The sequence below is a fragment of the Bombina bombina genome, chromosome 5 (assembly GCF_027579735.1).
Source record: "Bombina bombina isolate aBomBom1 chromosome 5, aBomBom1.pri, whole genome shotgun sequence".
NCBI lineage: Eukaryota > Metazoa > Chordata > Amphibia > Anura > Bombinatoridae > Bombina > Bombina bombina.
In genome coordinates this window covers 483,486,614-483,512,018 of record NC_069503.1, presented here as the reverse complement: position 1 = coordinate 483,512,018, position 25,405 = coordinate 483,486,614, and the positions used below count along the sequence as shown (strand labels likewise).

Here is a 25,405-nt window from a genome sequence, read left to right as displayed (position 1 = left end):
GCATGCTTTTTAATAATTCAACTAAGCATGAACAGAACTATTCCTGGGCGAGGACATGGGAAGTAATGGAAAGGAAATGTGGATGGTGAGGGAAGGTGGGTAGGAGGGGAAAGGGGGTAGGAAGGAGGGAGGTGAAGGGAGTGGAGTGGGGAGATCCTGAGGATCTCGACATTACCTTGAATTACAATGAAAAACTGAAGGACCTGACTAACATGACATAAGTTAGCACTCTGGAATCCAAAACAAAGTTAAAGAATGTATAAGTCTCTAATAAGAGTAAATTAACAAACCGGAACTGGTTAACCTCAAACTCTCAACTGTCATTTACTTACTTATCAAGTGTTTGAGGAGGAAACATTCTTAATAAGGTAAGTTAACTTTGTATTATAGTCACTTACTACTACTTCATATCAGTCTGGATCATCTTCTTCCAATGAGGATTCTGAATCTTTAGGGCCACGTGGAGTGGATTTTCTTCGCTTGGTATTTGCAGGCTCTCGTACATGAGTCCATTCTTTCTGGAATGTTTTCCTTTTTGCTTTAGTAGACGTTGGTATGATAGTTGTTTCCGTAGGGATCTTGAGTCTAGTAAGGAGAGTGTAGCCTTCTTCTGTCGTTGTACAGGTATGGGTGATGTTTTGAAAGGAGCAGACCAATTTAAAAGGAAAGTTCCATCTATATCTTATGTGAGCCTTGGTGAGTGCTGTTGTTATTGGTTTCATTTCTCTTCTTTTTCGTAGAGTAATTGGAGCTAAGTCAGTGTATATTTGGATACTGTGGCCTTCATATTTTATGCTTTGGTTGGTTCTGGCAGCTTTCATGATGAGCTCTTTCACGTAAAGTAATGGAGTTTGATGATAACATCGCTTGAAGTTAATTCCTGTGGTTTTTTTAAAGCCCTGTGGACTCGATCCATTAGTAGCATGTGTGCTTCTATTTCGGGAACCAATTGTTGGAAGAGGTCTGTTATGCTTTCATTGAGATTCTTGTAGGATTCAGGGAGCTTCCTGATGCTAATATTTGACCCGCGTGATATATTCTCCAGATCTTCAATATGGTCTTCTAATTTAGTGATATAAGCCGAATTAACTTGTATAGTGTGACGGAATTGGGGAATTTCTTCTGCTATATTGTCTAGTTCGGCTGTGCGTCCGCCAATTTCTCTAATATCTAGCCTTATTTCTGAGATAACTTATTCCAGGAGGAATTAAAAACAGCTATTTTATCTGGGTTAGGATATCTTTATTAGGAGTTGTTATGATATTATGGTCAGCCTCTATCTGTGAACTTGTTGTGGGGCTAGTGTTGTTAGATGCAAGGCTTTTATCTAATGCTTTTTGCTTTGCTTGAGACTTTGATAGGCACTCCCTAACTGACTGCGTTTTATTTTTCATCTTAAAACAGGCTCTCTCACACCAATTATCACTTGTTTTATTTCTGCTTTACAAGATAGGTGAAGCTGAAAAGCTTAATGTATTCTTGAGAAATGCTCAAGATCAGGGGGTAGCTTGAGGGAAAATTATTAGGAAAAGCTGTCCATGCCTGCCAGTAGTTATTCAGATAAGCCATAGCGTTTTTCTACATTGCTGTATCTTGCCACCATTTTCCCTTTTAAGGATATTGATTTACTTTAAAGCTCCCTATTAAGGGTGAAAACGTTAGGATGTGCAAGTGGGGAGCTGTGTTATCCACAATATGTCTGTTCCTTCGTCTAATGACTAATTTCGCCCTTAATTTAAGTTACCTACGCTGTCTTGTTCCGTAGTATATATCACCTCAGAGTCAAGGTAAGAAACTGTATTGCTACTAATAAAAGGGCCAAAAAAGGATCCTGATAGCTTAGTCATTAATTAAGGTGTCATCAAAAGTTTAGGTGCTGTTATCCTGTACTGTAACACGCTAATTATAATTTATTTAAACAAACATTAAAATTATGTTTAATCAATTTAATTTAGTCAAATACTGAATTATTGAAATTATTAAATATTATACAAAGATTTTTTGTGTGTGGTTCGAATTATCATAAATTGGGTGCCTGATCTCAATAGACAACAATTAAGAAAGATTGATTTAGGGTAAACCAGAAGAACTTCATCTTGTGAACATTGAAATATCAACAAGCATAGTTGTTTTAAATAAAGAATATTCTTGTATATGTAGGTAAGAGTGTAAGGAAAGAGCAAATTCACTGTATGGATAGAGATATGAATATACAGATATAACATTGATATCACACTGAATTCGTTACATTGTATTAAAGGGACACTGAACCCAATTTTTTTCTTTCATGATTCCGATAGAGCATGCAATTTTAAGCAACTTTCTAATTTACTCCTATTATCAAATTTTCTTCGTTCTCTTGCTATCTTTATTTTAAAAGCAGGAATGTAAATCTTAGCAGCCAGCCAATTTTAGGTTCAGCACCATGGATAGCGTTTGCTTATTGGAGGTTTACATTTACCCACCAATAAGCAAGCATAACCCAGGTTCTCAACCAAAAACTGGCCGGCTCCTATGCATCACATTCCTGCTTTTTAAATAAAGATAGCAAGAGAACGAAGAAAAAATGATAATAGGAGTAGATTAGAAAGTTGCTTAAAATTGCATGCTCTATCTCAATCATGAAAGAAAAAAAATGGGTTTAGTGTCCCTTTAATGAAAATAATTTATTTTCTAATTTTTGTGCAGACACTTTAAATCATAGTTAGGAAAGGGAAGGAGTTATCTTGTTATACCTGATAAAAATGTAGGGATTTGGTTAAAAATGTATTAATTTAACTGAGATATAGCAAAGGGATGAGTTAAGGTCATGGTTGAGAAGGTTATGCTCATTTTTTTCCAGAGTTAGTGGACTTATTAAATCACTGTTTTTATTCTTAAAAAGCTTGGGCAGCAAATTGAACAGTTGTTATGTTCTTTGTACAAAACTAAATTAGCCAGTTCTTGTATTCTCTTAACTACAGTACTGTATATCAAGAACAAAAGGAAAAAACACATGATGGGTGAAATAAATATATTATATGAAGAATTGGTAAAGGCACACTAAATTAGATGGATGAGTCATATGACAGTATAGTAAGATCAAGGTAGAAAACCAAGGTAAAAGAGAACAAGATATGCCATTTGTAAGAAGACTACTAATGTGGTAACTAAACAGAGGGATATGTAATGTCTTACTGAGAGTTTGATGCCGACTGTTTCTAATCTAGGAGAGGAGCTTGGAAAGAAGGAAATTGAGTATTGCTAGTGTTCAATTTTGAAGTAAACTAAGTAAAAAAAAAACAGACTGTCCCAAAGATTATGATGATAGAGTTATAAAAAGAGGTATTTGTAAATCATTACAAAGTAAGAGTGGACTAGTAAAGTTAGCATTGACACATAGACTTAAATACAGAAGACTGTATATTCCTGTTGAGAAACACGAATCCATCTAATCAATGTGTTTTTTTCAGCTTAAAGACGAAAGAATTATCTTAGAACGAGAGTTGTCAAAAAAGGCAGGTTACCTAAAAAATACAATGAAAGGAATTCTTCATTTAAATCTGCTGGCAAAACACATGGCGCCTCATCATCTGGAAAGTCTGAAGTCCAAACAGGTAATTTAATCTACTACTGAAAAGTCATTTGATCTGTGAATAGTTGTAGATTTTCTTCTTAAATGGAAAGAATCCACAGCTGCATTCATTACTTTTGGGAAATAAGAACCTGGCCTCCAGGAGGAGGAAAAGACACCCCAGCCAAAAGCTTTAATACTCCTCCCACTCCCCTCATCCCCTAGTCATTCTTTGTCTTTCGTCCCAGGAGGTTGGCAGAGACATGTCAGAATTTTTAATTTTTGTTTTTGTCTCTTATGGAGGGTAGTACTCTTCGGAATGGGACAGGAGTTTTAAGTAGTCCTGTCAGTCTCTCAGTGAGGGCCTGGATGAAAGTTAGAGTCCGGAGATGCAGGAAGTTTCGTTCTGCGAAACCATCCCGACTCAGATTAACAGCTCCTCAAGCAATCAGCGTTGTCGAACTTCGCTCCGCTGCCTGCTTTCTTCTCTCAAGTCCATGGCGGAGGCGATGCTACTATTCGTCACACTTGAAGGACCGTGTTCCTGTTCCATGACGTTGATTCCGGTAAGATCATTTCATTTTACTTTATTCAATATACTGTAACGTGAATGTTCCCATGAAAGCACCTTGCGGGTTTAACTTATAACATAAGGGTCTCAGTGAGTCCCTGTTAGATCTTGAAATCGAGGGTTAATATCTCTTGAGGGGGTTATTGGACAGGGGAGTTATAATCATGTTTGTTATGTGATTTGTCCTGCTTATGTGTGAGCTTTATTGGCTTGTGGTTTGGAACTTTGAGGCCTTTGGAAGCGACGCAGCCTTTTGGGCTGAGCGTGCTTTTTGCACTATACGGTTCACCCTGTGTCCAGGCGTGGTTACGCTCTGTTCCCATTTCCGCATTCCTGACTGTGTGTCGACTGAGATATTATAGTCCGCAGGGGTCTGGTCATAGAAAGTGGTGAGTGCCCCAGCCATTGGTGGTGTCAGGTGACGTTTGTTTGCTTTTTACTTTTTATAGTTCATATTGAAATATCCTTTTTTTAGTTATGGGGGATTCTGATGCTGAGACTGTACTGATTTCAGATTCAGTAATGGAGGATTCTGATACTGAGACGATTATAATTTCTGATTCAGATTCTGTGTCCGGTGACAAATCCGGTTTAGCCTTGGTGACTCCTGACAACCAGTCTGGTTCCATAGGCCATATGAGAGCACCCGGTTCCTCGGGCTCGGGGAATCAGGGATCTGCTGAGCCGTCTGCCTCTGGGGGCCCTGTCTCCCAGGGATTGTGTTCCCTACAGATTCTCCCTCCTACACATGCGGGTAACCCAGTTTATAGTTCCTCCACGCGGGGTGGTGTGTTCCCCCCGGAGCTTGCAGCACGTTTTCGCCTTCAGATAATGTTGGCGCTTGCTCGTGCCATATGGTCCCGGGTATTCCGCCTTGGGATGGGCCTACGCAGTATCCTGAGGGTTCTGTTCCGGAGTGTTGTTTTATTCGGTACCAGATTGCTCGCCTTTGCGTATTGCTCAGGCATCTGTTTGAGTCACTGAATGACCGTATAGTTCATAGATATGGGAATTTTCAGTCTGATGGTCCGAATGGTACAACTTGTTAGACATATGTGGATGAGGTAATCTACTATTGTCTTTATTTTGAGTTCTTCCCCAGTTTTTATACGATGGGGTTCCGTTTGGCTGGTCCTATGAGTAGGCCTGTGTCTTTTTTTGGGCGTTAACCTTTGGGTTGCCTTATATTTTTTTTTGTATTCGATGGATGTCTTTTATTTTTTTATTTTTTTCCTTCGGGAACCATCTGAGATTGTTACTCTTTGTTACTTCTGTGGAAGTTGTTTGGACATGTTAGTCCTATGTTTAAAATTGTCTGTTTCGTTTTCCCCTATGAGGGAAAGTTTATGCAGCTTGCCAGTTAGGACCCCTGGTACAGGCTGGCCTGTCAGGTTCGTTCGGTCTTGCGGCTGTTCAGACACGTGGCGCTGTTCTGCTGAGCTTGTTCGGTTGAAACGCTGAGTGCTCAGGTTATCATTGTTTTTCATGTTCCGCTAAGCATTTGAGAAGAACCAGTGGTTTCGTGAGGCGGGAAGGATTGTCTCAGTCCTTATAGCCTCCTGTCATAGAGGACTGGGCAGGGGAGGGTTCCACTGCGTCACTCTATCTGACATCTGATTTCTTCAGATCCTAGAGTTTCTCCTCCATGTGGGGGAGGGTTGGTGGGCTTAGGCCCGTTACCGCTGTTTGAGTGGTTTGGCCTTCAGTTTTAGCCCTCTGGGTGGTCCTGTTGGGACTTGATCCTGCAGCTGTATGGATAGCTGCCCAGCATGCGGAAGGTTTTGCATTTTGAAGCCTATTGCAGCTCTCGGCACCTTGTAGGTGTATGTCTAAGCCGTTTCTAGTGTATCTAGATAATATTTTTACATTTTGGACGTGATGGTCTGACTGAGTTATGAGACCTTTGGGTCTCCTTACATGTCTCCGGGTGAATTAAATCTCCTTTTTGGGATCGGTGACCCAGATGATGGTTGATCCCTGTGGGGACTTTGTTTAGCTCGGGGTTTCCCAGAGTTGGGAAGGTTAACCGCCTTTCTCTTCCCTGTGTCCTCTGCCTATGTAGAGGTGCTGGCCCTGCTAGTAGGGTTTTTGTGGACCTCAAGGTTTTCCTTCTGTTGTCCTGAGGCTTGAGAGGTCCCTTCATATGACTTCTAGCTCTGCTTCTTGGAGCATTGGGCTTTGACTAGGGGTGGTTCCTTCCTTTGGTCGGGACTATCGAATTCCCCTCGCTATCCGGATTCTCTGGATATGTGTCCATTTCCTTTTTCTGGCTTTTGGCCAGTTGGGATGCTTAGTTCTGGGTAAGGTTTCCTGAACTATTAGACACCAAGACCTGTTTTTCTCCCTGAGATTTCCGCTTTCTGAGGCTTTGCTCCTTCTTCCTGACACAGTCTTGGTTTTTTTTGGAATCTTGGATCTCAGGGTTGGTCGGGGTGTTCCACGGTAGTGGGAACTTGGGCTTTGTCCTTGCTCAATCTACCTGACCGGGTCAGGGTTGGCCTGATTTTAGGAGTTTTTCTTACTCTTCACAACAGAGTAACCCATGTCATCTAAGGGTTAGCTGTGTGGCTTGCGCCTCAGAATTGTGGGTTTTCTATGCAGCTGCTGGCGTTGGCTTTCTGGTTTGCCTTAAGGTTGCATTCCCCTGGTCAGTTTGCCAGTGTGCCCCGTGGATTCTCTGTTCTGCAGGGGATGGGTCGGCTGTGTCTCTGTTTGGCGAAGCTACCTGTAGGTGGCTTTGGGCCTTGAGGACAATTGTTGCCCTTCCGGCTTCTTCCCCTTTTCTTAGGGGATATTCTCCCTCCTTTGGAAATGGAGTTCTTTCTTAGGGCTTCTCCTAGTCGGGAAGTGGAGGGTGGAATTGGTTCCACCTGGGTCTTGCTGGCTCCAAGTCAGACTGTGGGGCCTTATTTGGATGGATCCTTTGGTCTATGGCCTTGTCTGGCCTTGGCTGTACCATCTTTCGCTCATTCCTGTACCAGTTTTGGGATTCTTTTGTTTCCTGTATTGGTTCCCTGTGGCTGGGTTGGTCCAGCTGGGTGTGGGTCTACAGATCAGGATGCCCGAGCGTTCTAGGGGTTGTAGTCTCTTCTGAATGGTGAGCTTATTGAGTTTATTCTTATAGCTCAGTTTCCTAGGATATGGATTTTCCTTTCTCCTTGCTCCTTTGACAGGAGAGGGTTTACTCTTCCCTCGGGTTCTGAGGGTATACTCTCCTTCTCGGTGGGCCTCGATCGAGGTTTTGTGTTCCCCTTTTTTAGGGACCTGTGTGTAGGTCTGGCGGCTTAGATTGCCTGAAGGGTGCCCTCTGTCGAGGGGCTGATTTATGCAGTCTGTCTTCTTGATGACGGTTGCTTTTCCTTGCAAGCTTCCTCTGGGCCGTCCTGTTATGGACTCTGTGTTCTCAATCTTGGGGTTTCGCCTGGGGCTATTGCACGCTTTCATGGTCGAATCCTTTAGTATTCTATGGACAGGCGCTGGGAGGATTTTGCCTCTTTAGTTGCATTCCATGTTTGCAGGATGTTGAGGAGACGTCTTTTTTTGTCTCTGTGCCCGGTATTATCCTGTGCGTCACTTTGTATCGGCGAGGTCTCCTTCCCTGTTTGGGTCTATTTTTCGACTCTGTGAGCGGGGCCCACTCTTGGAGGTGTTTTTTTCTTATGTTCAGGGACCTTGCGGTTTTCTCTGTCCTCCTTTGCCTTGTCCCCTTGAGGTTTTAGGCTGGTTTTCCCTTCATTTGTGAGGGATAAGTGGTGGGGGACCATCTTTTGGGCGACGGTGTCTCTTGTTGGCCTGTCGGCTCAGTCGAGTCCGTTTTGCAGTCTCTGGTTTGGCCCTGGACTAGCTGCGAGTCAGTGTCACTAGGGCTTTTCCTTTAATATAGAATAAAGGGATTTTCTCGGCTTCAGTTGAAGCAGGATTTTTTATTGGGTAGAGGTTCAGGCCTGGTGCCCTCAGAATGGGCCGCCTATTGTACCCTCCCGTCTTGGCATTCAGTGTCCTCTATAGCTTGGGTATTGTTTTCCCAAAAGTAATGAATGCAGCTGTGGACTCCTTCCATTTAAGAAGAAAAACATAAATTATGCTTACCTGATAATTTTCTTTTCTTCTGATGGAAAGAGTCCACAGCTCCCCACCCGTTATTTTATGTAGGGCGTCCTTATATTCTTCTGGCAGCTTTTCACCCTGATATTTCTTCTACTGTTCCTTGTTCCTCGGCAGAATGACTGGGGGATGAGGGGAGTGGGAGGAGTATTTAAGCTTTTGGCTGGGGTGTCTTTGCCTCCTCCTGGTGGCCAGGTTCTTATTTTCCAAAAGTAATGAATGCAGCTGTGTGGACTCTTTCATCAGAAGAAAAGAAAATTATCAGGTCAGCATAATTTATGTTATTTTTCTTTAGAAAAGAGGGCCAGATTTTCAGGTTATCTGAACTAGAGCATGGGGGAAATAGTTTTTTGGTAACCATGGTTATTAAACTGCTCTCACTTAACTTAGTCCTGAAAATCTGAACAGTTAGTGTGCCCTAACGACTGGAGTTGAGAAACAATGATGTTATAGAAAGTACAGGGGTTTATCACAGGTGTTTGCGCGCATATAACAAGTTTAAAGTAAATGCGTCAGCTCGAGCGCAATTTAATGTGCATGGGGATAGCACGACTTAAAAGCTCTGGATAACTGTTACATTTAAAAGTATAGGTATACTCATAATGATACTATCTAATAAAAAATATTTAAAAAAAATTGCAATTAAAAGTTATAAGGGCTCAAACATATGATGTCTTAGATGTTAGAAAGAAATGCTTGCAAAGGGCTTTAACATAGGCTTGCAAAGTGCGTTAACATAGAGATACATTCATATACATGTCTAAATATGTATATGTATATAAACTGTATATATATATATATATATATATATATATATATATATATATTTGTATATTTGTGTGTACCGATGTATTTGTGTATATATGTAATTTCTGTATTTACAGACATATATATATATATATATATGTATTGGGTCTGATGAAAGGGTGAAGACCCCCAAACGTCACTTGTTTGTATATGGAATAAATACTTTTCTCTTGCAAGATGTATCGAGTCCACGGATTCATCCATACTTGTGGGATATTCTCCTTCCTTACAGGAAGTGGCAAAGAGAGCACCCACAGCAGAGCTGTCTATATAGCTCCTCCCTTAGCTCCACCCCCCAGTCATTCTCTTTGCCTACTCTAAGTACTAGGAAGGGTAAAGTGAGAGTGGTGACAAAAATGTTAGTTTTTATTTTCTCAAGCAAAAGTTTGTTATTTTAAATGGTACCAGTGTGTACTATTCACTCTCTGGCAGAAAAGGGATGAAGATTTCTGCAAGGAGGATGATGATCTTAGCACTTTGTAACTAAGATCCACTGCTGTTCTCACAAAGGCTGAGTACAGGGAAACGTCAGTTGGGGGGAACGGTTTGCATGCTAATCTGCATTGAGGTATGTTCAGTCAATTTTTTTATAGACAGACTGTGATAATTCTAGAAAAGGCTGGCAATATCCCCATGAGGGAAGGGTAAGCTGTATTCAGCTTGCATTAAGGGCTCATTTGTTACTGGTGACACTTATAGGAAAAACGTTTTTTTTTTTATTGAAAGCTTAACGTTTTTTGAGGGACTTTAAGGGGTCATTGTGGCTTATTTAAGGGTTATTAACCCACATGGCTAGTTTAGAAACACTTTGGTGTGTTTCTTTTAGGCCCCATTAACATCGAGTGAGGTGGGAGGGGCCTATTTTCGCGCCTCAGTTGCGCAGTTTCTTTCACTCTGAAGACATCCAGCTGCTTCTCCAGAGGGTCCTGCTGTGTTTGAGGACCTAAAAGATGATCTCAAAGGGCAGGTAGGCGCCACAGCAGAGCTGTGGCAAGGTGCTGAACATTTTTATACCGGTTTTTGACGTTTTGTCAATCTGGTTTTTACATTAAGGGGTTAATCGTTTATTTGTCTGGCTGTGCAAACTTACTAAGGCTTTATGATTCTACTGTAAAAATTTCGTAAAGTCTACTGCTTTTTTACACTGTTTTGCAGAGTTTGTGCATCTTTTTTTCTCTTAAAGGCACAGTACCGTTTTTTTCCCCTAAGTATTATTTACTTTGAATAAAGTGTTTTCCAAGCTTGCTTGTTTCATTACTAGCCTGTTTAACATGTCTGACATCAAGGAAAATCCTTGTTCAATGTGTTTAGAAGCCATTGTGGAACCCCCTCTTAGAATGTGTCCCACTTGCACTGATATGTCTATAAATTATAAAGAGCATATTATAGCACTTAAGAATATAGCAATAGATGATTCTCAGACAGAAGGAAATGAGGGTTTGCCATCTAGCTCTCCCCAAGTGTCACAACCAGTAACGCCCGCACAAGTGACACCAAGTACCTCTAGTGCGTCAACTTCATTTACTTTACAAGACATGGCCACAGTTATGAATACAACCCTCACAGAGGTTTTATCTAAACTGCCTGGTTTACAAGGAAAGCGTGACAGCTCTGGGTTAAGAACAAATACTGAGCCTTCTGACGCTTTAGTAGCCGTATCCGATATACCCTCACTATGTTCTGAAGTAGGGGTAAGGGATTTGCTATCTGAGGGAGAGATTTCTGATTCAGGAAAGACGCTCCCTCAGACAGATTCTGATATGACTGCCTTTAAATTTAAGCTTGAGCACCTCCGCTTGTTGCTCAGGGAGGTATTAGCGACTCTGGATGATTGTGACCCTATAGTGGTCCCAGAGAAATTGTGTAAAATGGACAAATACTTAGAGGTTCCTGTTTACACTGATGTTTTTCCAGTCCCTAAGAGGATTGCAAATATTGTTACTAAGGAGTGGGATAGACCAGGTATACCGTTCGCTCCCCCTCCTGTTTTTACGAAAATGTTTCCCATACATATCTGACACCATGAGGGACTCGTGGCAGACGGTTCCTAAGGTGGAGGGAGCTATTTCTACTCTCGCTAAGCGTACAACTATACCTATCGAACACAGTTGTGCTTTCAAAGATCCTATGGATAAAAAATTAGAGGGTCTCCTAAAGAAAATTTTTGTTCATCAAGGTTTTCTTCTCTAACCTATTGCGTGCATTGTTCCTGTAACTACTGCAGCTGCTTTCTGGTTCGAGGCTCTAGAAGAGGCTCTTCAGATGGAGACTCCATTAGAGGATATTATGGATAGAATTAAGGCCCTTACGTTGGCTAATTCTTTCATTACAGATGCCGCTTTCCAACTGGTTAAATTAGCGGCAAAGAATTCAGGTTTTGCCATTTTAGCACGCAGGGCGTTATGGCTTAAGTCCTAAACTTTTGAACATCCCTTTCAAAGGAAAGACCCTATTCGGGCCTGAACTGAAAGAGATTATTTCAGACATCACTGGAGGGAAAGGCCAAGCCCTCCCTCAGGATAAAACAAATAAAATGAGGACCAAACAAAATAATTTTCGTTCCTTTCGGAACTTCAAGGGTGGTCCCGCTTCAGCTTCCCCTGCTGCAAAGCAAGAGGGAAATTTTGCCCAATCCAAGTCAGTCTGCCTCCAAGACAGCATGAAGGGGTAGCCCCCGATCCGGGACCGGATCTAGTAGGGGGCAGACTCTCTCTTCGCTCAGGCTTGGGCAAGAGATGTTCACGATTCCTGGGCTTTAGAAATTGTGTCCCAAGGATATCTTCTGGACTTCAAAGACTCGCCCCCAAGGGGGAGATTTCACATTTCTCAATTGTCTGCAAACTAGACAAAGAGAGAGGCGTTCTTACGCTGTGTAGAAGACCTACATACCATGGGAGTGATCCGCCCAGTTCCAAAAGCGGAACAAGGGCTAGGTTTTTACTCAAACCTGTTTGTGGTTCCCAAAAAAGAGGGAACTTTCAGACCAATCTTGGATCTCAAAATTCTAAACAAATTCCTCAGAGTACCATCATTCAAGATGGAGACTATTCGGACTATTCTACCTCTGATCCAGGAGGGTCAATATATGACTACCGTGGACTTAAAGGATGCGTATCTACACATCCCTATTCACAGAGACCATCATCAATTCCTCAAATTCGCCTTTCAGGACAGGCATTACCAGTTTGTGGCCCTTCCCTTCGGGTTGGCCACGGCTCTCAGAATTTTCACAAAGGTGCTAGGGTCCCTTTTGGCGGTTCTAAGACCGTGGGGCATAGCAGTGGCACCTTATCTAGACGACATCTTAATTCAGGTGTCGACTTTCCAGCTAACCAAGTCTCACACGGACATCGTGTTGGCTTCTCTGAGATCTCACGGGTGGAAGGTGAACATAAAAAAGAGTTCTCTCTTCCCTCTCACAAGAGTTTCCTTCCTAGGGACTCTGATAGACTCGGTAGAAATTAAAATATTTCTGACGGATGTCAGAAAATCATAACTCTTAACCACTTGCATAGCTCTTCATTCCATTCCTCGGCCATCAGTGGCTCAGTGTATGGAGGTAATCGGACTCATGGTAGTGGCAATGGACATAGTTCCTTTTGCCCGCCTACACCTCAGACCACTGCAACTATGCATGCTCAAACAGTGGAATGGGGATTATGCAGCTTGATCTCCTCAAATACATCTGGATCAGGAGACCAGAGATTCTCTTCTCTGGTGGTTGTCTCAGGACCACCTGTCTCAGGGAATGTGTTTCCGCAGGCCAGAGTGGCTCATAGTAACGACAGATGCCAGCTTGCTAGGCTGGGGTGCAGTCTGGAACTCCCTGAAAGCACAGGGCTTATGGTCTCGGGAGGAAACTCTCCTCCCGATAAACATTCTAGAACTGAGAGCGATATTCAATGCGCTTCAGGCATGGCCTCAGCTAGCTGCGGCCAAATTCATCAGATCTCAGTCGGACAACATCACGACTGTAGCTTATATCAATCATCAAGGAGGAACACGGAGTTCTCTAGCGATGATGGAAGTAACCAAAATATTCCGATGGGCGGAGACTCACTCTTGCCATCTATCAGCAATCCATATCCAAGGGGTAGAGAACTGGGAGGCGGATTTCCTAAGTCGTCAGACTTTTCATCTGGGGGAGTGGGAGCTCCATCCGGAAGTATTTGCCCAGCTGACTCAGCTATGGGGCACACCAGAATTGGATCTGATGGCGTCCCGTCAGAACGCCAAGCTTCCTTGTTACGGGTCCAGGTCACGGGATCCCCAGGCGGTACTGATAGATGCTCTAGCAGTGCCCTGGTCCTTCAATCTGGCCTATGTATTTCCACCGTTTCCTCTCCTCCCACATCTGGTTGCCAGAATCAAGCAGGAGAGAGCTTCGGTGATTATGATAGCACCTGCGTGGCCACCCAGGACTTGGTATGCAGACCTAGTGGACTTGTCATCTGTTCCACCGTGGACTCTGCCAATGAGGCAGGACCTTCTAATCCAAGGTCCATTCAAGCATCCAAATCTAATTTCTCTGTGTCTGACTGCTTGGAGATTGAACGCCTGATTTTATCAAAGCGTGGTTTCTCTGAGTCGGTCATTGATACCCTGATTCAAGCTAGAAAGCCTGTCACCAGGAAAATCTATCATAAGATTTGGCGCAAATATCTTAATTGGTGTGAATCCAAGGGTTACTCATGGAGTAAGATTAGGATTCCTAGAATATTGTCTTTTTTCCAAGAAGGATTGGAGAAGGGATTATCAGCTAGCTCCTTAAAAGGACAGATTTCTGCTTTGTCTATTCTTTTACACAAGCGTCTAGCAGATGTCCCAGGCGTTCAGGCATGTAGTCAAGCTTTAGTCAGAATCAAGCCTGTATTCAAACCTGTTGCTCCGCCATGGAGCCTAAACTTAGTTCTTAAAGTTCTTCAAGGGGTTCTGTTTGAACCTATGCATTCCATAGATATTAAGCTTCTATCTTGGAAAGTTCTGTTTTTAGTAGCTATCTCTTCGGCTCGAAGAGTTTCTGAGTTATCTGCTTTACAGTGTGACTCAACTTATCTTGTTTTCCATGCAGATAAGGTGGTTTTGCGTACCAAACCTGGATTCCTTCCTAAGGTTGTTTCTAATAGGAATATCGATCAGGAAATTGTTCCTTCGCTGTGTCCTAATCCTTCTTCAAAGAAGGAACGTCTGTTGCACAATCTTGATGTGGTTTGTGCTTTAAAGTTCTACTTACAAGCAACTTATGATTTCCGTCAAACATCTTCATTATTTGTTGTTTATTCTGGTAAGTGGAGAGGCCAAAAGGCTACGGCTACCTCTCTTTCTTTTTGGCTGAAAAGCATCATCCATTTGGCTTATGAAAGGATTACTGCTCATTCTTCTAGAGCAGTGGCTTCCACATGGGCTTTTAAAAATGAGGCTTCTGTTGAACAGATTTGTAAGGCGGCGACTTGATCTTCACTTCATACTTTTTCCAAATTTTAAAAATTCGATACTTTTGCTTCTTCAGAGGCTATTTTTGGGAGAAAGGTTCTACAAGCAGTGGTGCCTTCCGTTTAAGGTCCCTGTCTTGTCCCTCCCTTCCTTCCTAAAGCTTTGGTATTGGTATCCCACACGTATGGATGAATTCGTGGACTTGATACATCTTGCAAGAGAAAACAGAATTTATGCTTACCTGATAAATTACTTTCTCTTGCGATGTATCGAGTCCACGGCCCGCCCTGTTTATTTAAGACAGGTAGTATATTTTTATTTAAAAAACTTCAGTCACCTCTGCACCCTATAGTTTCTCCTTTTTCTTCCTAGCCTTCGGTCGAATGACTCGGGGGTGGAGCTAAGGGAGGAGCTATATAGACAGCTCTGCTGTGGGTGCTCTCTTTGCCACTTCCTGTAAGGAAGGAGAATATCCCACAAGTATAGATGAATCCGTGGACTCGATACATCGCAAGAGAAATAAATTTATCAGGTAAGCATAAATTCTGTTTTTATTCACTTTATTCAAGTCCAGTGAGTGCTTGTTCCTAAACTTTGATATTGAAGTTTCTATAGCAAACTGGCCTAATTGGAAGTCATTGTCTGTGGGAGTGCACTTATCCAGCTGATTATATATAGAGACATATATATATGTGCATTGTAACCCTTTGCAGTCAAGTAGCTGAAAACATGGAAAATCATATTTATGCAATATTCACATTTAATAAAGTATTTAACTGTGTTTGTACTGTAAATATTTCACATTCCAATGTTCTTCATATAGGGGGATCTGTTCTAAGTATTTTTAAATATATATTCCTATACATATCTGTATACATCTATACCTATATATAATCATATACTTTCAACTTGTAATACGTGTGCTACCCAATGCATGCAAAAAGCCGAAGTCGAGCTAACGCGTGAGTTGGAGAGATAAATAACGCTCCACTCATAATCTCACCCTTTATTAGGTGGGACACGAGTAGAGAAAACGAAAAACCTGTTCCATTTTACCATGATAGTTGTATTTAAGAAAAAAATAATGTGGTGTTGATGTCTAATGTTTTAACAAAATGCATTTAAAATGATTTCAGATATCCGAAAAGATCTTGGAAGAATGGTTAGGTATTTCAGCAGTCTATCAAAATACACCCCAGACAAGACAAGGTAATGTTTTGTTCTCACCAAGATCTTTCCCATTTTCCTTTAAAAACTGCCAATAAAAAAAAAGCAAATCATCAGTACAGGTACAAATCTCCAAATGCAGAATTAAAAAAAAAATGAAATTATTCAGAAATCCAGACTTTATATATATATCTATATCTATATCTATCTATATATATATATATATATATATATATATATATATATATATATATATATATATATATATATATATATATATGTGTATACTGTGTGTGTGTATATATATATATATATATATATATATATATATTAAATGAAATTATTATAAATGACCATTTTCCATTCCATTAGGTTACAATCTTCTCTGCCTGCATCTTTAGTTTTTTTTGTGTGTTCTAAAATGCAAATGATAGTCTATATTTAAAACAACTTTACCTTTCTGATTACAGTATTGTACTATCTTGCTAATGGTATATTATGTATACAAGAGTATGATTTTTTTTTAAACTTCCTTTAGGTTGCATGTATAAGCTGTTTGTCATTATGTTTATATTTACAGGCCATAAGATATTGTTGTTTACACTTGGTCCAATCCCCTTTCCAAGCTGTCCCATTTATTGCAGATGCTAATACACAAATAATAACTATTTGAAATCCAAACCTTTTACTGTCCCTAGCAATTTAGATAAAAGGTTTTGTACCTGTATTACTAGACAGTATATTCTGTGCATTTACACTATATGGGCCTGTTGATCAGCATGCAAAGAAATCACTCAAAATCTTTTATTTAGGCCTTATATTGGGATATATTGGGATTTTTTATGCCTTATATTGGAATATATTGGGATTTTTTAGGCCTTATATTGTAATATAGGAGTTTCTTCTTCATATAAAGAACCCTGCATAGCGAGATAAACATCTCTCAAAGAGTTTTAGGGATGGGCGAATGTGCTGAAAGGGCAATTTGTTTGGTAGAACGAATAGTCCTGTGGATATTCATTTTGGACAATCGAATGTTGATAAAAATGAAAATTCATTACAATTCGGTAATCAAATGTTATTTACGTTTTTCAAAAGTTACTTTCATTTTCAAATGTTCATAATTAGACTGAATATCCATATTCGAAATTTCAAATGTAACATTCGATTTAACAAATACTATTCAGAAGTTCAATAGTTAATATGGTAGGGAATTTAGTAAATTGATCAATAATCAATACAAATATATCAATTTTGATGTATCTATTTTGATTATTTCAAAACTCAATATATATATATATATATACACGAATATTGCGTAATTCAAATTGAATTATTAAAATAGTTAAATAGAATATTACATTTAAAGAAAGCATCAGAAATACTATTACATTAAACAAATGTTAAAATGTTGTTCAAACATTTGAAATTCAAAACGAACGAACACGTGTTAAAATTTGTTTCATTTTTCGAATGTTGTAAAACATTCACCCATCCCTTGTACTGACTAGACTTCTTAGATCATCTTGCTTGAGCGGAGAACTTTAGATCATCGGGCCCTTTGAGAAAAAGCTTTAGAGGCACATGGGGATGATGTATGATAGTTATATTGTATTACAGATGTATTGTAAATGTATTGTATTACAAATGTATATCATCCATATGAATTAGCAGCATGTGCTGATCAACAGAATCTAATATAGCTGTATCAGTTGTATACTTCCTGAAGATTTACTGATGGTACTTACTACCAATGCTTGCATTTCTGTCAGTTAAAATATAGAACTCTTTATTCCACATTTTCATTAAAAAAATGAAATGCTGCTTTTTCAGAAGAGTAATATAAACAAATTTAAGTTTAATGCATCACTTTAAAGGTACAGTAAAGTCAATATTAAACATAGAGCATGCATTTTTACACAATTTGCCAATTTACTTATTTTATCTAATTTGCTTTTCTCTCTTGGTATCCTTTGTTGAAAGGCATAGATAGGTAGCCTCAGGAGCAACAGTGCACTACAGGAAGCTAGCTGCTGATTGGTGTTTACACATATATGCCTCTTGTCATTGGCTCATCTAATGTATTCAGCTAGCTTCCTGTAGTGCATTGCTGCTGATTCAACAAATAATACCAAGAGAAAGTGGAACATTATACATTTACCTAATTTACTTAGATTTTTCAAAGGCATTTGATACAGTGCCACATGAGAGATTAATGCACAAAATTAAGAGACTGGGAATAGCTGGAAATGTTAGCTCATGGATATATAACTGGATAAAAGAAAGGGAGCAATGAGTAGTAGTAAATGGATCACACTCAAATTGGACAAAGGTAATCAGTGGAGTCCCCCAGGGATCAGTACTGGGCCCTGTTCTTTTTAATATTTTTATAAATTACTTGGAGCAAGGCTTAAATAGTGACCTCTATTTTTGCAGATGATATTAAGTTAAGTAAGGTCATTAGGTCAGAGCAGGATGAACTTTCATTAAAAAGGGATCTGCAAAAATTAGAAGTATGGGCAAGTAAATGGAACATGAGATTTAATACGGGAAAATGCAAGGTTCTACATTTTGGAAGTAAAAATAAGCAGGCAACATATTTTTTAAATGGGACAAGACTTAACCAAACAGAGGAGGAAAGGGATTTGGGAGTAGTTATAGATAACAAGCTAAAGATGGGTGCACAATGCAGGGCAGCGACTTCAAAGGCTAATAAGATGCTAGCATGTATTAAGAGGCATTGATTCAAGGGAGGAAAGCATAATTCTGTCACTATATAAAGTCCTGGTAAGACCTCACCTTGAGTATGGAGTGCAGTTCTGGGGACCAATCGTAAAAAAAGATATTGCAGAACTAGAAAAAGTTCAGAGAAGGGCCACAAAGCTAATAAGGGGATTGGATAATTTAACCTATGAGGAGAGGCTAGCCAAACTGGGTCTGTTTTCTTTAGAAAAGAGGCACTTGAGAGGTGACATGATTACTTTATATAAATATATTCAAGGCCCATATACAGAGATGGCAGAAGCTCTGTTTATTCAAAGAAAATTGTTTCTGACAAGAGGTCACAATTTAAGGTTGGAGGAAAGGAGATTTAATCTCCTGCAACGGAAACGTTTTTTTCACTGTAAGAGCAGTAAAATTGTGGAACTCATTACCAAAGGAGGTAGTGAATGCCAATACCCTAGATACATTTAAAAATAGTCTGGATTAATTTCTGTTTATAAACAAAATTCATAGATATGATTGCTAGTATTAAATGGGTCACTTTTTAGTGGGGTTATTTAAGCTTAACTGGAGCTTTTTGTAAGTATTTTAGATTTGTATAGGTTGAACTCGATAGACTTCGGTCTTTTTTCAACCTTATCTACTATGTTACTATGTATGTATAGAAATGCTTGTGCAATGTTAAATGCCGACAGCGTATGTATTCGGCATTTAGCAATGTCGGGTGGATATGATCCGCTACAGCGGATTATGTCCATCCGACATTTGTTAAATCGGCTCCAAAGTGACACATTAAACACCTCTCACTTTTATGTCCCACACTCCATAGAGTGGCCAAAAAGCGAAATCTGCAACCATACATTTCCTAAAATAGCAGTTTGATATGCAAGCTACAAAATATGTTTTTTTTCCTATTATAGAGCATGGGTAACGCACAGTTATTAAGCAACAAGGGTCCAGATTAGAAGTGATGCGCTAATGCTACCGCAGGGCGCGATAGGCAGTATTGCCGGATGGCGCAACCTGATATTACAAGCCCATGGTAAAACAGATTTACCAAGAAGGTTTAGTTTAGCCGATATTGCTGTACCACACCCATTACTTTCAATGGATATCATGACTGCACTAAATAGCTCAGATATTACAAGTCGAAAGTCATGGGTTGCACTCGTACGAAAGTCCAAATAGCTCTAAAATATTTTGCGTGACCCGAGACCTGATTAACATTCAAAAAATATTTTAAAAGGGGTTAAAAAGGGATATGCTATATGACAAGGTGTTTGACAGCGAAGGGCTCAAAAGTTTATATGTCTAAATGTGTGTATGTGTGTACTGTATGCATGTATGCATTTACCCTTGTGGTGCAGTGGTTAGGTCACCCACCCAGCAATCACAAGGCCTGTGCATCAAAGGTTCAATTCCCTTCAAAACTCCCCCTTCAATTGTGAAAAGCCAGTGTTTATCACTGATACACTGTTTGAGTTTGCAAGGAACAAGCATGTATGATATAGATAGTAAGGTTCTTTTGCTACTTTACAGATCACTAGTTAGGTTTCGTCTTGAGTATTGTGTTCAGTTCTGGAGTCCATATCTCCAGAAGGATATAAACAAACTGGAATATGTGCAAATAAGGGCTTAAAAAATGGTACAAAAAATAAAGCTGACCAGGTGAGGCTCAATTACCTAAATATGTATAGGTTAGAGGAGAGAAGGGAAAGAGGTGATATGATAGTAACTTTCAAGTATATTAAGGGGCTTAGTAAACCAGAGGCTCAGTATTTTTCAGAAAAAAGAAAAATTCAAGAAGACGGGGTCATGATCTCAAGCTGAAGGGTAGTAGATTCAGGAGTAATTTGCTGAAGCCCTTCTTTACAGAAAGGGTGATTTATTCATGGAATAAAATTTCACAAGTGGTAATGACAAAAACTGTGGGGGACTTCAAGAATGCCTGGGATAAGCATAAGGCTATCTTATGAACTAGAGAAGTTTATACTTTTAGGAAATATTGGACTGAATTATTTTGCCTATGGTTCTTATCTGTCATCAAAATCTATGTTTATATACATGTGTCCTTCAAACTTTGCTTTCATCGACGAATCCCCCATGTGCAGCAATTATAGCCTTACAGACCTTTGGCATTCTTCTTGTCTATTTGTTAAGGTAATCTGAAGAGATTTCACCCCATGCTTCCTGAAGCACCTCCAACAAGTTGGATTTGCTTGAAGGGCACTTCTTATGTACCATACAGTCAAGCTGCTCCCACAACAGCTCAATAGGGTTGAGATCTAGTGATTGTGCTGGCCACTTTATTAAAGACAGAATAACAACTAACTGCGTCTTCCCTAAATGGTTCTTGAATAGTTTGTAGCTGTGTTTTGGGTCATTGTCCTGTTGTAGGAGGAAATTGGCTCCTGTCAATTGCCGTCCACAGTGTATGGCATGGCGTTGCAAAATGGAGTGATAGCCTCCCTTCTTCAAGGTCCCTTTTACCCTGTGTAAATGTCACGCTTTACCACCACCACAGCACCCCTAGACCATCACAATACCTCCACCATGCTTGACAGATGGTGTCAAGAACTCCACCAGGCTCTTTTCATTTGGTCTCAAACTTAGATTTGTCTGTCCAAAACATTTTTTTCCAACCTTCCTCTGTCCAGTGTTTGTGTTTTTTTTCCCATCTTAATCTTTTCTTTCTATTGGCCAGTCTGAAATATGGCTTTGTCTAAGGTAAGATTATAAATCTTTTTGGACCTGGCAGGAGTTAGATACCACCTCTGGAGGATTTTAAAGTAATTTCTAGCAATCTGCTAGAAATTGATGATTTGGCGATGCCCTCAAATATTTTACAGGAGTCAATATAAGTCAGAAGTATATTTAATTCTGCACTCCATCTATCAATATAATATACAATCCTGGCCAAAAGATTTGAGAATGACACAAATATTAATTTTCTCAAAGTCTGCTGCTTCAGTATTTTTAGATCTTTTTGTCAGATGTTACTATGGTATACTGAAGTATAATTACAATCATTTCATAAGTGTCAAATGCTTTTATTGACAATTACATTAAGTTTATGCAAAGAGTCAATATTTGCAGTGTTGACCCTTCTCTTTCAAGACCTCTGCAATTCGCCCTGGCATGCTGTCAATCAACTTCTGGGCCAGATCCTGACTGATGGCAGCCCATTCTTGCATAGTCAATGCTTGGACTTTGCCAGAATATGTGGGGTTTTTGATGTTTTGTTCCCCAAGCCACTTAGTTATCACTTTTGCTCTATGGCAGGGTGCTCCATCATGCTGGAAAAGGTATTGTTTGTCACCAAACTGTTCTTGGATGGTTGTAAGAAGTTGCTCTTGAAGGATGTTTTTGTACCATTCTTTATTCATGGCTGTGTTCTTAGGCAAAACTGTGAGTGAGCCCACTCCCTTTATTGAGAAGCAACCCCACACATGAATGGTCTCAGGATGCTTTACTGTTGGCATGACACAGGACTGATGGTAGTGCTCACCTTTTCTTCTCCAGACAAGGTTTTTTTCCGGATGCCCCAAACAATTGGAAAGGGAATTAATCAGAGAAAATTACTTTACCCCAGTCCTCAGCAGTCCAATCTCTGTACATTTTGCAGAATATCAGTCTGTCCCTGATGTGTTTTGTGGAGATAAGTGACTTCTTTGCTGCCCTTCTTGACACCAAGCCATCCTCCAAAAGTCTTTGCCTCATTGTGCGTGCAGATGCACTCACACCTGCCTGCTCCCATTCCTGAGCAAGCTCTGCATGGGTGGTGCCCTGATCCAGCAGCTGAATCAGCTTTAGAAGACATTCTTGGCTTTTGCTGGACTTTCTTGGGAGCCCTGAAGCCTTCCTCACAACAATCGAACCTCCTTGAAGTTTTTGATGATCCGATAAATGGTTTATTTAGGTGCAACCTTAGTAGCAGCAATATCCTTTCATGTGAATCCCTTTTTCTCCAACATAGGTGTGTCCGGTCCACGGCGTCATCCTTACTTGTGGGATATTCTCTTCCCCAACAGGAAATGGCAAAGAGCCCAGCAAAGCTGGTCACATGATCCCTCCTAGGCTCCGCCTACCCCAGTCATTCTCTTTGCCGTTGTACAGGCAACATCTCCACGGAGATGGCTTAGAGTTTTTTAGTGTTTAACTGTAGTTTTTATTATTCAATCAAGAGTTTGTTATTTTAAAATAGTGCTGGTATGTACTATTTACTCAGAAACAGAAAAGAGATGAAGATTTCTGTTTGTATGAGGAAAATGATTTTAGCACCGTAACTAAAATCCATGGCTGTTCCACACAGGACTGTTGAGAGCAATTAACTTCAGTTGGGGGAACAGTGTGCAGTCTCTTACTGCTTGAGGTATGACACATTCTAACAAGACGATGTAATGCTGGAAGCTGTCATTTTTCCCTATGGGATCCGGTAAGCCATGTTTATTACGATGGTAAATAAGGCTTCACAAGGGCTTATTAAGATTGTAGACTTTTCTGGGCTAAATCGATTCAGTTTTAAAACATATTTAGCCTTGAGGAATCATTTTATCTGGGTATATTGATATTATAATATCGGCAGGCACTGTATTAGACACCTTCTTTCTCTGGGGCTTTCCCAAAGCATAAGCAGAGCCTCATTTTCGCGCCGGTGTGGCGCACTTGTTTTTGAGAGGCATGGCATGCAGTCGCATGTGAGAGGAGCTCTGATACTTAGAAAAGACTTTCTGAAGGCGTCATTTGGTATCGTATTCCCCTTTGGGTTTGGTTGGGTCTCAGCAAAGCAGATACCAGGGACTGTAAAGGGGTTAAAGTGTTAAAACGGCTCCGGTTCCGTTATTTTAAGGGTTAAAGCTTCCAAATTTGGTGTGCAATACTTTTAAGGCTTTAAGACACTGTGGTGAAAATTTGGTGAATTTTGTACAATTCCTTCATGTTTTTTCGCAATTGCAGTAATAAAGTGTGTTCAGTTTAAAATTTAAAGTGACAGTAACGGTTTTATTTTAAAACGTTTTTTGTACTTTATTATCAAGTTTATGCCTGTTTAACATGTCTGAACTACCAGATAGACTGTGTTCTGAATGTGGGGAAGCCAGAATTCCTGTTCATTTAAATAAATGTGATTTATGTGATAATGACAATGATGCCCAAGATGATTCCTCAAGTGAGGGGAGTAAGCATGGTACTGCATCATTCCCTCCTTCGTCTACACGAGTCTTGCCCACTCAGGAGGCCCCTAGTACATCTAGCGCGCCAATACTCCTTACTATGCAACAATTAACGGCTGTAATGGATAATTCTGTCAAAAACATTTTAGCCAAATTGAACCCTTGTCAGCGTAAGCGTGGCTGCTCTGTTTTAGTTACTGAAGAGCATGACGACGCTGATATTAATATCTCTGAAGGGCCCCTAACCCAATCTGAGGGGGCCAGGGAGGTTTTGTCTGAGGGAGAAATTACTGATTCAGGGAACATTTCTCAACAGGCTGAACCTGATGTAATTGCATTTAAATTTAAGTTGGAACATCTCCGCATTCTGCTTAAGGAGGTATTATCCACTCTGGATGATTGTGAAAAGTGGGTCATCCCAGAGAAACTATGTAAAATGGACAAGTTCCTAGAGGTGCCGGAGCTCCCAGAAGCTTTTCCTATACCCAAGCGGGTGGCGGACATTGTTAATAAAGAATGGGAAAGGCCCGGTATTCCTTTCGTCCCTCCCCCCATATTTAAAAAATTGTTTCCTATGGTCGACCCCAGAAAGGACTTATGGCAGACAGTCCCCAAGGTCGAGGGAGCGGTTTCTACTTTAAACAAACGCACCACTATACCCATAGAGGATAGTTGTGCTTTCAAAGATCCTATGGATAAAAAATTAGAAGGTTTGCTTAAAAAGATGTTTGTTCAGCAGGGTTACCTTCTACAACCAATTTCATGCATTGTCCCTGTCACTACAGCCGCATGTTTCTGGTTTGATGAGCTGATAAAGGCGCTCGATAGTGATTCTCCTCCTTATGAGGAGATTATGGACAGAATCAATGCTCTCAAATTGGCTAATTCTTTCACCCTAGACGCCACTTTGCAATTGGCTAGGTTAGCGGCTAAGAATTCTGGGTTTGCTATTGTGGCGCGCAGAGCGCTTTGGTTGAAATCTTGGTCGGCTGATGCGTCTTCCAAGAACAAGCTACTAAACATTCCTTTCAAGGGGAAAACGCTGTTTGGCCCTGACTTGAAAGAGATTATCTCGGATATCACTGGGGGTAAGGGCCACGCCCTTCCTCAGGATCGGCCTTTCAAGGCGAAAAATAGACCTAATTTTTGTCCCTTTCGTAAAAACGGACCAGCCCAAAGTGCTACGTCCTCTAAGCAAGAGGGTAATACTTCTCAAGCCAAGCCAGCTTGGAGACCAATGCAAGGCTGGAACAAGGGAAAGCAGGCCAAGAAGCCTGCCACTGCTACCAAGACAGCATGAAATATTGGCCCCCGATCCGGGACCGGATCTGGTGGGGGGCAGACTCTCTCTCTTCGCTCAGGCTTGGGCAAGAGATGTTCTGGATCCTTGGGCGCTAGAAATAGTCTCCCAGGGTTATCTTCTGGAATTCAAGGGACTTCCCCCAAGGGGGAGGTTCCACAGGTCTCAGTTGTCTTCAGACCACATAAAAAGACAGGCGTTCTTACATTGTGTAGAAGACCTGTTAAAAATGGGAGTGATTCATCCTGTTCCACTAAGAGAACAAGGGATGGGGTTCTACTCCAATCTGTTCATAGTTCCCAAAAAAGAGGGAACGTTCAGACCAATCTTAGATCTCAAGATCTTAAACAAGTTTCTCAAGGTTCCATCTTTCAAGATGGAAACCATTCGAACTATTCTTCCTTCCATCCAGGAGGGTCAATTCATGACCACGGTGGATTTAAAGGATGCGTATCTACATATTCCTATCCACAAGGAACATCATCGGTTCCTAAGGTTTGCATTCCTGGACAAACATTACCAGTTCGTGGCGCTTCCTTTCGGATTAGCCACTGCTCCAAGGATTTTCACAAAGG

The 25,405-nt window shown here is 40.6% G+C and overlaps 1 protein-coding gene across 2 annotated transcripts in view; it reads left to right on the top strand.

Annotated features, from left to right (window-relative positions):
• The window catches only part of LOC128660496 (NFX1-type zinc finger-containing protein 1), a 325,702-nt gene that overhangs the window by 189,272 nt on the left and 111,025 nt on the right, over window positions 1-25,405 (top strand). For both annotated transcript variants that reach the window (XM_053714391.1, XM_053714390.1), the window contains exons 9-10: window positions 3,453-3,596; window positions 15,605-15,677. In XM_053714391.1, the coding sequence (XP_053570366.1) occupies window positions 3,453-3,596; window positions 15,605-15,677 (217 nt within the window). The remainder of the gene's footprint in view (window positions 1-3,452; window positions 3,597-15,604; window positions 15,678-25,405) is intronic.